At 41.2% G+C, this 13,705-nt stretch overlaps 1 protein-coding gene across 1 annotated transcript in view; it reads right to left on the minus strand.

Annotated features, from left to right (window-relative positions):
- qsox2 (quiescin Q6 sulfhydryl oxidase 2) overlaps positions 1–7,659 on the minus strand; it is a 41,842-nt gene extending 34,183 nt beyond the window's left edge. The window contains exon 1 of the mRNA XM_055660137.1: positions 7,320–7,659. Coding sequence (XP_055516112.1) covers positions 7,320–7,593 — 274 coding nt within the window. The 5' untranslated portion in view covers positions 7,594–7,659. The remainder of the gene's footprint in view (positions 1–7,319) is intronic.
- Positions 7,660–13,705: the final 6,046 nt, after the last annotated feature.

The raw sequence follows: 13,705 nt of genomic DNA on the forward strand, positions 1-13,705 counted from the left end.
GTTGTATCACTTGAAAAACGATCAAAATTCTGTTTTATCCTAAAGAACGCCTGAGATAATAAAAGGTACTATCAGTTCTTTCACCAAAGCAATAAAATTGCTTGCCAATTTTGATGTGACTTAAAGAGTCATCTACTGAGGACAAGTATAATGTCATATACTTGAGGTAGATTAGGAAACTGCATAGGTTTGTATTCTGTTTTTTAAAAAAAACATCATACTGGCTGGGACCAGCAAATTCACATTTTAGGGACTACAGGAAAAACAAAATGAATTTTAAGATGCCTTCCTGGAGCACTTTAAAATAAAAAAAATATATTCATCTCCTATATATATTTGGTGCCAATTAATTTGCCTTCATATACCCAAGCAATATGTGGATCAATGAGCAGCACATTTTAAAAACAGTTGCCATCTTTGTAAGTATTTTCCCAGTAAACAAATCTTTCAGGAATCAGACATCTAGACGCTAATTATAGTTTGCACAATCATCTCATTACTCAATACATTCTATGCTGTATATATGGAAGCATAAACAAGCAGTAGGACACTTTATTCATTGTGTTCAATTGAAGTGACAATTTCCATCCCTCGAACCCTGTCCCCATGCATTAGAAGTAACAACACAAAATCATAAGAGAAACAAAGATTCTACCTCACACCAGCTTGGTGGAGCAAATACAACATATAGTGGCAGTAGAATAGTGACACAAGGAACTACAGATGCTGGAATCTTGAGGAAAACCCAAAGTGCTGGAATTACTCAGCAAGTCAGCGGTAGACACAAAATGTTGAAATAACTCAGCGGGTGAGGCAGCATCTCTGATTCAGATTCAGATTCAATTTTAATTGTCATTGTCAGTGGACAGTACAGCGACAACGAAATGCATTTACCATCTCCCTTGAAGAGCGACATAGCAAACGATTTGAATAAAAGAGAGAAGGAATGAGTGACTTTTCGGATCGAGACCCTTCTTCAGCAAGTCAGCCACTGAGTTTACTCCAGCAGATAGTGGCAGCACCTTTGGAAGTAGTCGGAAAGCAAAGGAAGGAAAAATATATCCACAAACATAGGATATAAGCCAGTGAAGCAAGTCATTTCTTGTAAGATAGAGTTTCAGAAGAATCCTAAAAAGGCTTTCATAAGGTGAGTGCTTAATATCTTACCCCACAGCTCATTGCTGAAATATGAATTGCCAGTATCTAATGATGTAATTGTCTGGAATCCAATTAACCTGGCACTGATGAGGTGTCACATCACTAAATTACAAAAGTGTGCACTCACTCCCCCACTACCAAAACGGAAGAAATAGTATCTATGTCATGTGTAGACACAAGCATTAACTGGCAATAGTTAAATGGAGTTTGGAACTAAGATGAAAAATTAAAGCATTCCTTTAATACTGCTTACATCAAAGTATGGAGAATACAACTGATGCATTACATTGAGCTGAAAACTTAAAACAAGACAAAATATTCACAGTGTTTTTGCTTTGCTCTTTTGATAGCAACTTGAAAATGTTCACTGCGATAGTAACAACGTAATTACAAAGCTGCTAAGTGGTAAAGTATTAGCTTTGCACATTTCTTTCTACTGCAATACCAGTCAACAGCAGCATGAAAAAAATTCTGCAAGCTGAAAGGTAACTGTTGACTTACATCGTCAACTTGTTCTTCCGGTCTTGGCGCATCTTATGTAAATAAGCCATTTAACATCTATTCACCTGATATCCATGGCAGGCAACTTACTGGAGGTGATTCTGAGGGATAAGATATCTATGTATTTGGAAAGTCAGATGGATTAGGGATAGCCAGCACAGCTTTGTGGGTGGGAAATTGTGACTCACAAATTTGAGATTTTTTAAGTAACTAAGAAGGTTGATAATGGCAGAGCTGTAGACATAGTCTACATGGGTTTCAGCAAGATCTTTGATAAGATTCCAAATATTAAGCAATTCTGGATGGTTAAATCGCATGGATTCCAGGAAGAACTAGCTAATTGGATACATAATTAGCTTGATGGTAAGGAAGCAGAGGGTGATGTTGGAATATATAATTTTTTTGGACTGGAAGCCTGTGACTAATAGTGTGCCTCAAGGGTTGATACTGGTACGATTATTGTTTTTAATCTACATCAACAATTTGGATTAGAATGTGCAAGGCATAGTTAGTAAGTTCCTTGTGGCCTGAATCATCTAAAACTCTCAGCACTTCCACCAAAATTGAAACTTCTAGTCAACATAATAAGTGACACTTTGCCTGTATTCTGCTGTACAGGTAGAGCATATAAGAGAATAAGATTCACTGACATCAACCCCAATTATGTATACAAGAAGCAGATGAACATCAAATCGTAACAAAGAGGAAAACAGTAACAGTTTTAGTATAATTGTATTGAAATGAAATAAATGATTTCAGTATTGTGTCTCCAATAACTATTATTTCCACTTACGTACAGAAGCCCATTGAAATAGGGGTACTTCCATGAGAACAGAAATAGGACATCTCCCAATAAAAGATGCTTACATATGTGTACATTCAAATCAAACTTGTCAACTAATTTTTCAACAATTTATCACTATTGTGGACTGTACTTACAAAGCCCAGATTAATTTTACATTTGGGCAAGTTGTTAACACTTAAATTCAGAAAAACTATGACATAGAATAGAGTTAATGCACAAGAGCGTTGCTATATCTGCTGAAATCAGCTGCAGCTCTCGCATTGCTTGTGTAAGACGACATCAGAGAACATACAGAGGAATTGGTGCAAGCTTGTCGAACTAAAATAACAAATTGAATCATTACCACTGTCACCTGCTTGCGAAACCTGCTTATGGAAAGCTGCTTATGCAATATCAACTTTATTATTTGAAATATAAATATATTTGTAACACTATATTCCTTTCTCTCCCTGGATACCAAGGAGGCAACTATGCCTTGTTGTGCCTTGTTGTGACAATAAGTATCCCATTCCATCTTCTGTACTGATGCCTGGTATGATTGTACTCAAGTTTTATATTATTTGCCTGAGAGCATACAAAACAATTGTCCCACTATATCTTGGTACACATGACTGTAATAAACCAAGATATTTGGGGGAAAAAAGTAAGAATTGGGATGATGCAATTTTCTTGGCTAAGGATTTGAATTATCAACCTTACCAGAACTTCATAGCTCTTGATGCCAAAATCATGTTATGAATTTTACAGATTGAAAAGCCTAAACCATAAATAATGCATAACACCACTTTAGACTCAAAACTAAAACATAAAGAAAATCTAGATGAATAGATTGCCACATAATACAAAGAAAATGATTTAAATGCAAAGTCTGCAATTGTACTAGTTACTGGTAAAAGACATAACATTTCTGATAGTTACATTCTGGGCCATTATTCAAGACATTTGCAAAAGCATTCAAAATGCATATACATTCAAAATTCCTAGAACAGACAACCCTTAATTTCATTCACTAGTATGGACCAAAGAAATGAGAAATAATAGATAAACTTAAGCTTTGCTTCCAATTAGTCCAATGAAAACACAACAAACACTAATTTTAACGAACTCCTTTATAATGGACTTTGGTTATAGTGAATGGACCTTGCCGACGCTACTCCTGCCTCACACCACGCATTGGTGCTTAGTTTTAAGGTGACGCGGCACAAAGTGCTGGAGTAACTCAGCAGACCGAATTAGTCTGAAGATGGGTTCCAACATCACCTATCCATTCTCTAAGCAAAGTAGAATGCCTGGCTTGCAGAGGTTACATGGATTTGACAGGTTTAACACAAAGATAGGACAGGTTTAGAGGGATATGTGCCAAATGCAGACAGGTGGGGCTAATGAAGATGGGACGTTGTCCGTTGTGGGAAAGTTGGGCCGAAGGGCCCGTTTCCACGCAGAAAGACCATGTAACTCTAAGTTTGCCTCCTCTCTCCAACCTGCTGCCTAACGCGCTGAGTTACTCCAGCACTTTGTATCCTTTTGTGCATTAATCAGCATCTGCAGTTCTTTGTTTTAACTACATACAATAATAATACCCTACTCACTAAAAATGGGAAATCAGCAGTAACGGACCCCCTATTATCCATTATGTTTTACTGTACACATATTACTCAAAGTACCTTTTAAAATAGTCAGAATTTTACCTTCACAAAAAAGCCACACTGATCATGAGATGTACTGTCAAAAATCACATTCAAATATATGTCCAATTTCCTTTGAACAGTAGTCCAAAGCACAAACCACTATCAAAATCTTTAAATGGTGAATGCAGAAATTAATCTTCATCCATTTCAATATATTTGAACATCTTTAACTAAAAACCGCTGGCAAACAAATATTGACTTACGGTCAATTTTTCATTCATCAATTTATCACCATACTTAAGATTAAAACTATAATTGTATGTAAGCTAAAGGCGAATGAGACCATTGTCCAATTAAGTCAACATATGACCAGACACTGTACCGAAAGCCGAAGACAATAACTCTGGTCTAATACTCAGTAGGACAACTAGCACCCGCAGTACCTTGTGTCTGCTATTGCTTCACTGCGAAATCTCTTCAAAGTATGCCTACTTTGAAGAGGTTTGCTTCCTCTCCCCGACCGGAGTCCTGTGAGATCCTCTCTCACCGCTCCCCCTCTGTGATTCCTATGCTTGACCATATTCAAAGGTTCAAAAAGATTCAAAGGTCTGTTTATTGTCACGTGTACCAATTTAGGTACAGTGAAACTCGAACCCAGACTTGTGACAAAAGCCACGTCTCTCCTCAGACTTGCCTTCGCAAAACAACCCTCTTACCCACCTGCATCCATCTATCACTTGCCAGGTTTTGCAACACCCTCACATCTCTTTTCCAGTTATCTCCCCCCTACTCCATCAGCCTGAAGGGTCGTGACCCAAAATGTTGACTGTCTATTGCCTCAGACAGCATAGCCCTCAGATAGCACCCTAGGGAGTCACATGAATGGCAATGGTCCAAATGTAAAATAAAGGGAGATCCTAACACTGGTGGGTATAACACTAGTTATATTTAATGTACAAACATGCAGATTTTCTCTTTTACATATTTAATAATAATTCATGTTATTTGTGAAACTAAACGCTCCAGATGCTGCCTGATCCACTGAGTTCCTCCAGCACATTGCAGTTTCCTCAACCTCCCTGTTGTGTTTTAGACATAGACATAGAACAGTTTAGCACAGGTGCCGGCACTTCAGTCCACACTGAACATGATATCAAGTTAAATTAATCTTCTCTGCTTGCACATGATCCATATCTCTCCATTCCCAGCAGATCCATGTGCTTATCTAAACTCATCTTCAACACCAGTATTGTGTCTGCCTCCATCACCACCCCTGGCAGAGCGTTACAGGCCTCCACTCTGTAAAACAAAAACTTGCCCAGCGCATCTCCTTTAAACTTTGCACCTAACACCATAAAGTTATGCTCTCTCGTCTTTGACATTTGCCAATCTGGGATAAAGGTTCTGACTGCAAATAAAGTGAAATAAAGTTTTATAGTTTTAAAGCTGTGGTAATCCAAAACGTTCAACAGCAGAGAAAAAGTCTGACATGCACAACCATGATTGGGACAATCCCAATTTAAATGTAGATACAAGGAACTGCTTTCTTTACATCAGCAACACCAAATGCAGATCAGGTGATTATTTCGCCGAACACTTGCGTGTGTCTGCCAAGGCCTCCGGGATCAAACCAGTTGCTAACCATTTTAACTCCCCTTCCCATACTAACCTTTCTGTCTGTGACCTCCTCCATTGCCAGAGTGAGGCCCTATGCAAATTGGAGGAACAGCACCTTGTACTCTGTTTATGTAGCTTACAATTCAATGGTATGAACATTGAATTCTCCAATTTTATGTAACACCCCCACCTGTAATATCTCCCTCCTCAGCATCCCCACCTTGATGTGCATCTATTATCTCACCACATCATCTTCCACTCCTCACTATCCCATCCCTTGTTCCCCTCTGTCCCCTTCCACTATAGGGTGATTTCACGAAAGGTCATTGGAGCATAGATCTGCACCCACGTGACCGAAAATCTCAAGTGGAGGACATGCTAGACATCCGGTACATGTTAGTGGATGGGAAAACACCCACTTTCCCACCCGTTAAAAACATAGAAAACGGCCAGGTTTTGATCTTCAATTTATTGTGCCAGTCGGGGTGACCGTGAGGCACAGCTACCTAGATTTACAGTTTAAAAAAAAGATAGAAACTAAGGTAAATTAAAGAGGGAGCTGAAGGTGCCAATCCAGCAGAAGTGAACAGCGGACATTTGCTGTTATACCCCTTTCTCCGGCTTTACATTTCACTCCACACCTTATCTGAGACCAGTTTTCCTCTTCCTACTACAATCAGCCTGAACACTTTGCCTGAACACTTCCAACACTGTTTTTTGGGAACACTCTGACCTGGTCCCCCTGCTGGTGGATCTAGATCATAGAACAGCAGCATCTCACCATCAACATTCCCCTTATCTTCCATCCCTCCAGATTCTCCTGATCACCAACACACCAAGTACATCACTCAGAGCAACTAAGAGTAAAGACATAATAATCACACGATTTACAAAAAAACGCACAAAGTACTGGAGTCACTCAGCGGATCAGTGGAGTAAGTGGACAGTCGACGTCCTCAGCGTCCTGACCTGAAATCTTGTCTGTCCACTCCCTCCACAGATCAATTGCGTTAATCCACCAATTTTTTTTTGCTCAAGATTCCAGCATCTACAATCTCTTCTCTCTCTTAATAGACGGATTGTGAGGCTACGGCATGTTTTGCGGCTTTAGTGACGTGGAAATCCAAAACATTCATAACCCAGATCAAGGCTCACAGTCAGAGCCAGTTCCGGGACAATCCCAATGCAACTGGAGACATAAAGAACTGTAATGCTGGTTTACCAAAAAAAGACACAAAGTGCTGGGGAAACTCAGCGGGCGAGGCAACATCTCAGCATCTGGGTGTCGCTTTGGGTCAGGAGCTTGTAACCAGTCTGAAGAAGGGTCTCTCAGGAGATCATGGATAGGCGAGGTTTCTTTTCTTCTGAAGAGTCCCGACCCGACACGTCGCCTGTCCAGACATAAAATGCTGGAGTAACTCAGCGGGACTGGCAGCATCTCTGGAGAGAAAGAATGGGTGACGTTTCGAGTCGAGACCCTACTTCAGAGCCGAAAACCAACATATGCCGTCCCTTCCTACACATGCCGCCTGACCTGCGGAGACCCGCTGAGTTAGTCGAGCACTTAGTGTGCCCCGAGGTAACGGTGTTAGTTCCCCTGCGGGCCTCACCTCGGACATCGCGGGCCAGCGTTCTCCAGGTGGGGGCGAAGCTAACGCAGTGGCCGCACCAGGACGAGTAGAACTCCACCACCCAGGCGCTGGGAGAGTTGGCCAGCAGCGCCTTGACCGCCTGGGCCTCCAGGATGACCACCGCGTCCTCCCCGCCGTACAGGCTGGCGGCGTGTCCATGGCGCAGCAGCTGCCCCAGCAGCGTGAAGGTGGCGGCGGTGAGGGCGAGCAGAGCACGGGAGCTCGAGCACTTGCCCCGACCCGGCGCCACCATCTTCCCAACGGCCGCCAGCCGCTCGAGCCGCGTCACCTCTCACCCACGACGCCGCCGCCTGACGTCACGGGGAGGGGGCGGGGCGTCCGGCTCCGGGGCAACCGCAGCTCCTGTGACGTCACCTCTCACCCGCGTCGCCGCCTGACGTCACGGGGAGGGGGCGGGGCGTCCGGCTCCGGGGCAACCGCAGCTCCTGTGACGTCACCTCTCACCCGCGTCGCCGCCTGACGTCACGGGGAGGGGGCGGGGCGTGCGGCTCCGGGGCAAACGCGGCTGCTGTTACGTCACGGGAGCCTGGATACTTTACGAGAGAAATCTGCAGGAAGGCACTACAGATAACCATATAACCACATAACAATTACAGCACGGAAACAGGCCATCTCGACCCTTCTTGTCCGTGCCGAACACATAATCTCCCCTAGTCCCATATACCTGCGCTCAGACCATAACCCTCCATTCCCTTCCCGTCCATATAACTATCTTACACCGAAGATAGACACAAAAAGCTGGAACAATAAGCGAGTTCGGTATTCCTTTGCGGGAACTGCTGCTCACCGATTCCTGTCGCTGCATCGACTGAGGCTGGAGCTCCGGGTCTGGGGAGAATTGCACCTACCCTCCCCCTCCACTGCTCCTGCGTCGAGGGGGCCAACCGCCAAGGTCGCTCTGTGACCTGTGACGATGCCGAGGGATTCGGGTCCCACTCACTGTGGGGAAGGGCAGGTGCGATTCTCCCCAACACGAAGCTCTAACCTCAGTCGGTGCAGCAAGGGGAATCGCTGAGCAGCGGTTCCCGCAAAGGAATCATGGGATTTGTCAAATACGTTTTTTCAGAATACCGAACTTGCTTATTCAGCAGAACAGGCAGCATCTCTGAAGAAGAGTCTCGATGCGAAACGTCACCCATTCCTTCTCTCCAGAGATGCTGCCTGTCCTGCTGAGTTACTCTAGCAATTTTTGTCTATTGAGTTTGAGAGAAACTTTAACACATGTGGTCCATGCGGTGGATTGCAAAACATTTTAACTCCCCCTCCCCATTCAACAACATCCTTTCTGTCCTGGGCCTCCACAATTCCCATAATAAGGCCGCACATAAACTGGAGGAACAACACCTCCAAAACGCTAGGGTAGCTGATAATGCAACGGTATGAAGATAGGTGTAGGAAGGAACTGCAGATACTGGTTTACACCGAAGATAGACACAAAAAGCTGGAGTAATTTAGTGGGACTCTTCAGAAGGTCTCGACCCGAAACATCACCCATTCCTAACATTGTGGACTTAACATCGGAGCCGATTCCTTGCCTGGGATCTTTACGGACATCACCTATTCCTAACATTGCGAACTTTAACATCAAGGAGCTCGCAGTCTCAGGTTGAGACTGATATCGGGAAGCTCCAAAAGCCGCATGACTAGCCCCGACCTGGGGTAGATTGCCCGGTGCGGCGGAGCCGAGATTTCCCTCAGATGCAGGAACTTGATCGCCCCGACGAGGAGACCTGCTGCCGGCTATGGGAGTAAGATCGTCCTGTCAACGGAAGGTTGGAGGTCCCTGACCACTGGAGGACAAAGAAGGGAGAGATTGAACTTTTTTTCACCTTCCATCACAGTGAGGAATGCAGAGGAGCCACTATGGTGGATGTTCATGTTATAATGTATTTAGTGTGTTCTATTGCTTTTTATTGGGATGACTATATGGTAAATCAAATTCCTTGTATGTTGCAAAACATACTTGGCTATAAATGTATGATTATGATTGGAGTTCAGAGTGATGAAAATCATGCTGTGAATTCAACTGTGGTTGAGAAGCCCAAGATTGGAGGGATGCTGTGGGTCAGATCGTATCTGTGAAGGGAAGTATGTGGATGATACTTTGCGTCAGGACTCTACTTCAACTATAGTATTGAGCTCAACTACCTACAGTAATTAACTTTCATTCCAATTTCACAAAGGATTAAAGTTGTATCAGGTGTTTATGTAAATCAGATTTTCAGATGTAAATCAGATGCGAATCAACCTGTAAATCAGGTTTTTACAGAACATGGAACAGTACCACACAGGAACAAGCCCTTCAGCCCATAATGTTTGTGATGACCCTGCCAAGACAAACAAATCTCCTCAGCCAGCACATGATCCATATTCCTCCATTCCAAGCATATCCCACCCAAAACCCTCTGAAATGTTTCTACCCTATCTGCTTCCAAACGCCTCCGTTGCCATGTGGTGAGAACGGAGAGGTTGAGAAGGAGTTTCTACCCAGAGGCCATTCGGTCTGTAAACGCCTATCACACCAGGGACTAACTCTACTGAACGTTTTTCCTTCCATTATTTATTATGTAAAAGAATATGCGTGTTTATGATTGTGTTTATAGTTTGTTTGGTTGTTTGTCTTTTTGCACAAAAGTCCGCGAGCTTTGCCACTTTCATTTCACTGCACATCTCGTATGTGTATGTGACAAATAAACTTGACTTGACCCACCCCTGCCAGCATATTCCAGGCACTCACTCAGTTTGGCCTCAAGTTTGATATCATCTTGCTTGGCTTTCAAGTAAACTGTTGCCTTGTGTCAACTTTTTACATCAAAGACTCATTTGAATGCTGTGCTTCCACAATGATAATTATTGCTATTCTTGTTCTTTCCTTTACTTGGAAATGCCACAGAGCTAGCCCAGAACATGGTCACACTCTGATCTTTCATTGGGCAATTTCAAAATCCTATGCTTGTTTGACTGCTGCCTTCATTGCAGAGGCAATATCAAATGTAAGTGTAAAATTCAGTTTCTTCTCATTGAACAGCCTCCTTTGTACTTGCATATTCTGGACTGCACAAACAATTTTATCCTGAAACATTTATTTTCTATTTGTATGGTACACAATGTTCATCGAGCTGCTAAAATCTGATACAGCGCAGCATTAGCATCATGTAGATGTTGATCTCAGCCTTTTAACACATAGGACACTCAAGCTGGAATTAAAAATGTTTTTAATCAGCTTTCAGGTCTCAGCATGTAAAATGTAAAATAGACCTCTTCTACTCTGCAGTGTCATTTGTATCAGAAACAAAATGTAGCCGAAATCCTTTATGCCTGAAATTTTAGTAAATCTCTTCAGTACCTTAGTACCACCTTTGCATAGAGGGTGACCAGAAATTAATTCAATACATCGTCATGTTAGGTCTGCATTTGTATTATGGAATTGTTGCAACATCTAAAAGACCAATGGAAACAAAGATAGTTTACTTTAGTTTATTATTGTTATACGTACAGAGGTACAATGAAAAGCTTTTGTTTGCATGCTATCCAGTCAAAGAAAAGACCATACATGAATAAAATCAATCTGTCTACAGTGTAGAGATAAAGGATAAAGGGTGCAACATTTAGTGGATGAGAAAAGAAACAATTTTGTTTTCGATGATGCTTTTCACATTCCTTTCCAGATATCAGGCCCACTTTGCCGTTAACTAAGCTTTTCTGAGTTGTAATTGTTCATTATAATGTCAAAATCAGAGCAACAAAATAAATTCGTAAAATATGCGAAGGACTAATTCGTTTTTGTTTCATAATGTGAAACTAAAGATTGGCCAGACCAGAGCAGAACCAAAATTTCTTCCACACTTCCACCCTCAGGACATAATAAGGACAAGCTGATTTCCAGCTGTTAACAAAACATTGCAAGCTTTATTTCATAAAAATACAAACATGGTTTTAAAAATACAACAAGTAATAAGAACTTTCCAATGGATATATATAAATTTTTTAAGTTTCCATTGTTATTATTTAAATGATTGCCTTGCCATAATTTGGACAATTAAATGACTCATTTGGAAGATTTCAGAAGTGAATTATCATGATTCGTTAATTTGTATCATGGTCCAACTTTGTTAAAAATTAAAATCTGAGTAATATACAATACAAGCTCACTGCAAATCACCTTTGAATAACAAAACAGGAAAACTTATAACAGATCACTCAAAGACATAGGTACATGGTGAATATTTTAAAATTTAATGTTGATTATTAGTTTCCTCAAAGCAGAATAATAGCATGCTGTCTGGTTCATGCAGCAAAATGCTGTAGGAAGTTGATGTATTTCATCAGTGCTTGGGAAAAATTAAAATAGGAGGGACTCAGCAAGTCAGGCAGCATCTGTGGAGGGAAATGTATGGAAGATGCTTCGGGTCAGGACCCTATTTCAACACTAGTTTTGAGCTCAATATTGTCTCTCCTTTGTATTAGACTTTTCCCTAATAATCCGCACCAAGGAAAGACTGATCTCAACATGAAATAACGGAATATTAATTTCCATTGATCTAAATAAAGTTACAAATTTGTCATGATCATTAATCACCTTGAAAGTCAAGCCATTTTTTACCAAAGTTATAAAGTGCAACAAAAGTCAGTTTTCAGTTTTGAAATTGAGAAACTTAGAACAATCAGGTCTGTAGGCTCATCAACTCAAAAGGATACATTTACCCAATGTTATCAATAGTAAAAAGGAAAAATGATCATCCATGTTTATAACATAACTGGTGTTACTGCCACACCAATAATTGCTTACAACTGAATATTTGTAATAATTAAGAATTGTTATAAAACAGCATTTCCAATGAGATTATTACTATGTTTAAAAGTTATAACTGCTTAAAATTAGACATAATTCCACATGGATAATTCTAATTAACGTTCATTCTAATTTCACAAAGGAATAAATGTGTAGGAAGGAACTGCAGATGCTGGTTTATACCGAAGATAGAAAAAATGCTGGAGTAACTCAGTGTGACAGGCAACATCTCTGGGTAGAAGGAATGGGTCACGTGACGTTTCAGTCTGAAGAAGGGTCTTGACCCGAAACGTCACCCATACTTGCCTGTCCCGCTGAGTTACTCCAGCATTTTGTGTCTATCTTCATAAAGGTTTAAATTATTCAATTTTTTTGGTATATCTCATGGTTATTGAGCCTTTACACATATAGCTCTTGTAGAACATAGAACAGTAGAAGCACAGGAACTTCCCGTCTCTAATGAAGCGTCTTCGACCTGAAACATTAGCTCCATTGCTCTTCCCACAGATGAGGCCTGACCTGCTGAATATTTCCAGCATTTTCTAATTTTCTTTCAGATTTGGAAGGCATGTGCTATAATGAGTGGATCTCTGTCACTGAGGAGATTAGAGTCATGGCAACAGCATCCCAAGGCTCAGAAACTGAGGAGGGAAATAAAAAACAAGGCACAGCCAAGTCCCAGATGTTTTAATTTACCTAATGCCTTGTGTCAATGCTGGGGAATTAAAAATATCAAACATTTCTACAGCTGAATAATTTTAATAATTAAGAGTTATAGTGATAGGTGGGTGCCTGGAATATATTGCCGGGGGGTGATGATGGAGTTAGATACAATAGTGGTGTTGAAGAGGCTTTCAGAGGGATATGTAGGGAATGGAGGGATATGGAACAAGTGCAAGCAGATTAGTTTAACTTGTTAGTTTAACTTGGCATCATTTTTGGCACAGCCATTGGGGACAGAAGGGCCTGTTCCAGTGCTGTACTGTTCCATGTTCTAGGTTTAACTTCCTTTCAATATATGTCACTTTAATCTCCAACTGAAGAATGTTTGAGGTGTGTAATGTCCAGGCTTTTTATGATGGTGGGCACCTCTAAAAAGTTAAACATTATTTTGTTTTCTGGCAATGTGGCACATGTTTACTAATGGTACATTCCGGCACCTTTTTGTCTAGTAAATAAAGCACTGATAATGTCTGATATAAACAGTCAAACTATTGGACAGCATTCAGAGAACATGTTGAGCAGATACTAAACAGCTGCCCAGCACCACAACAGATTCCTTGTCACTCTTAATATAGCCATGTTCTGCAGGATACCAATAAATATGAACCATTTACAGTTGTGAAGGTATTTTACAGTTGCAAAGGTATTTAAAAGCTAAATGTAAGAATTCCAAACTTATCTGCTGTGCTCCATATATTTCTTAAGGAGGTTTAACTGCCTAAAGTTGAGCACACAAGACTCTAGCATAGTCCAGCATGAGTATAGTTCATATTTCAGTTCCATTTGTTTTACGGTCCACCATAATAGACTTCATTTAACACCTGTGTAC

This window comes from Leucoraja erinacea, chromosome 31, assembly GCF_028641065.1.
Source record: "Leucoraja erinacea ecotype New England chromosome 31, Leri_hhj_1, whole genome shotgun sequence".
Taxonomy (NCBI): Eukaryota; Metazoa; Chordata; class Chondrichthyes; order Rajiformes; family Rajidae; genus Leucoraja; species Leucoraja erinaceus.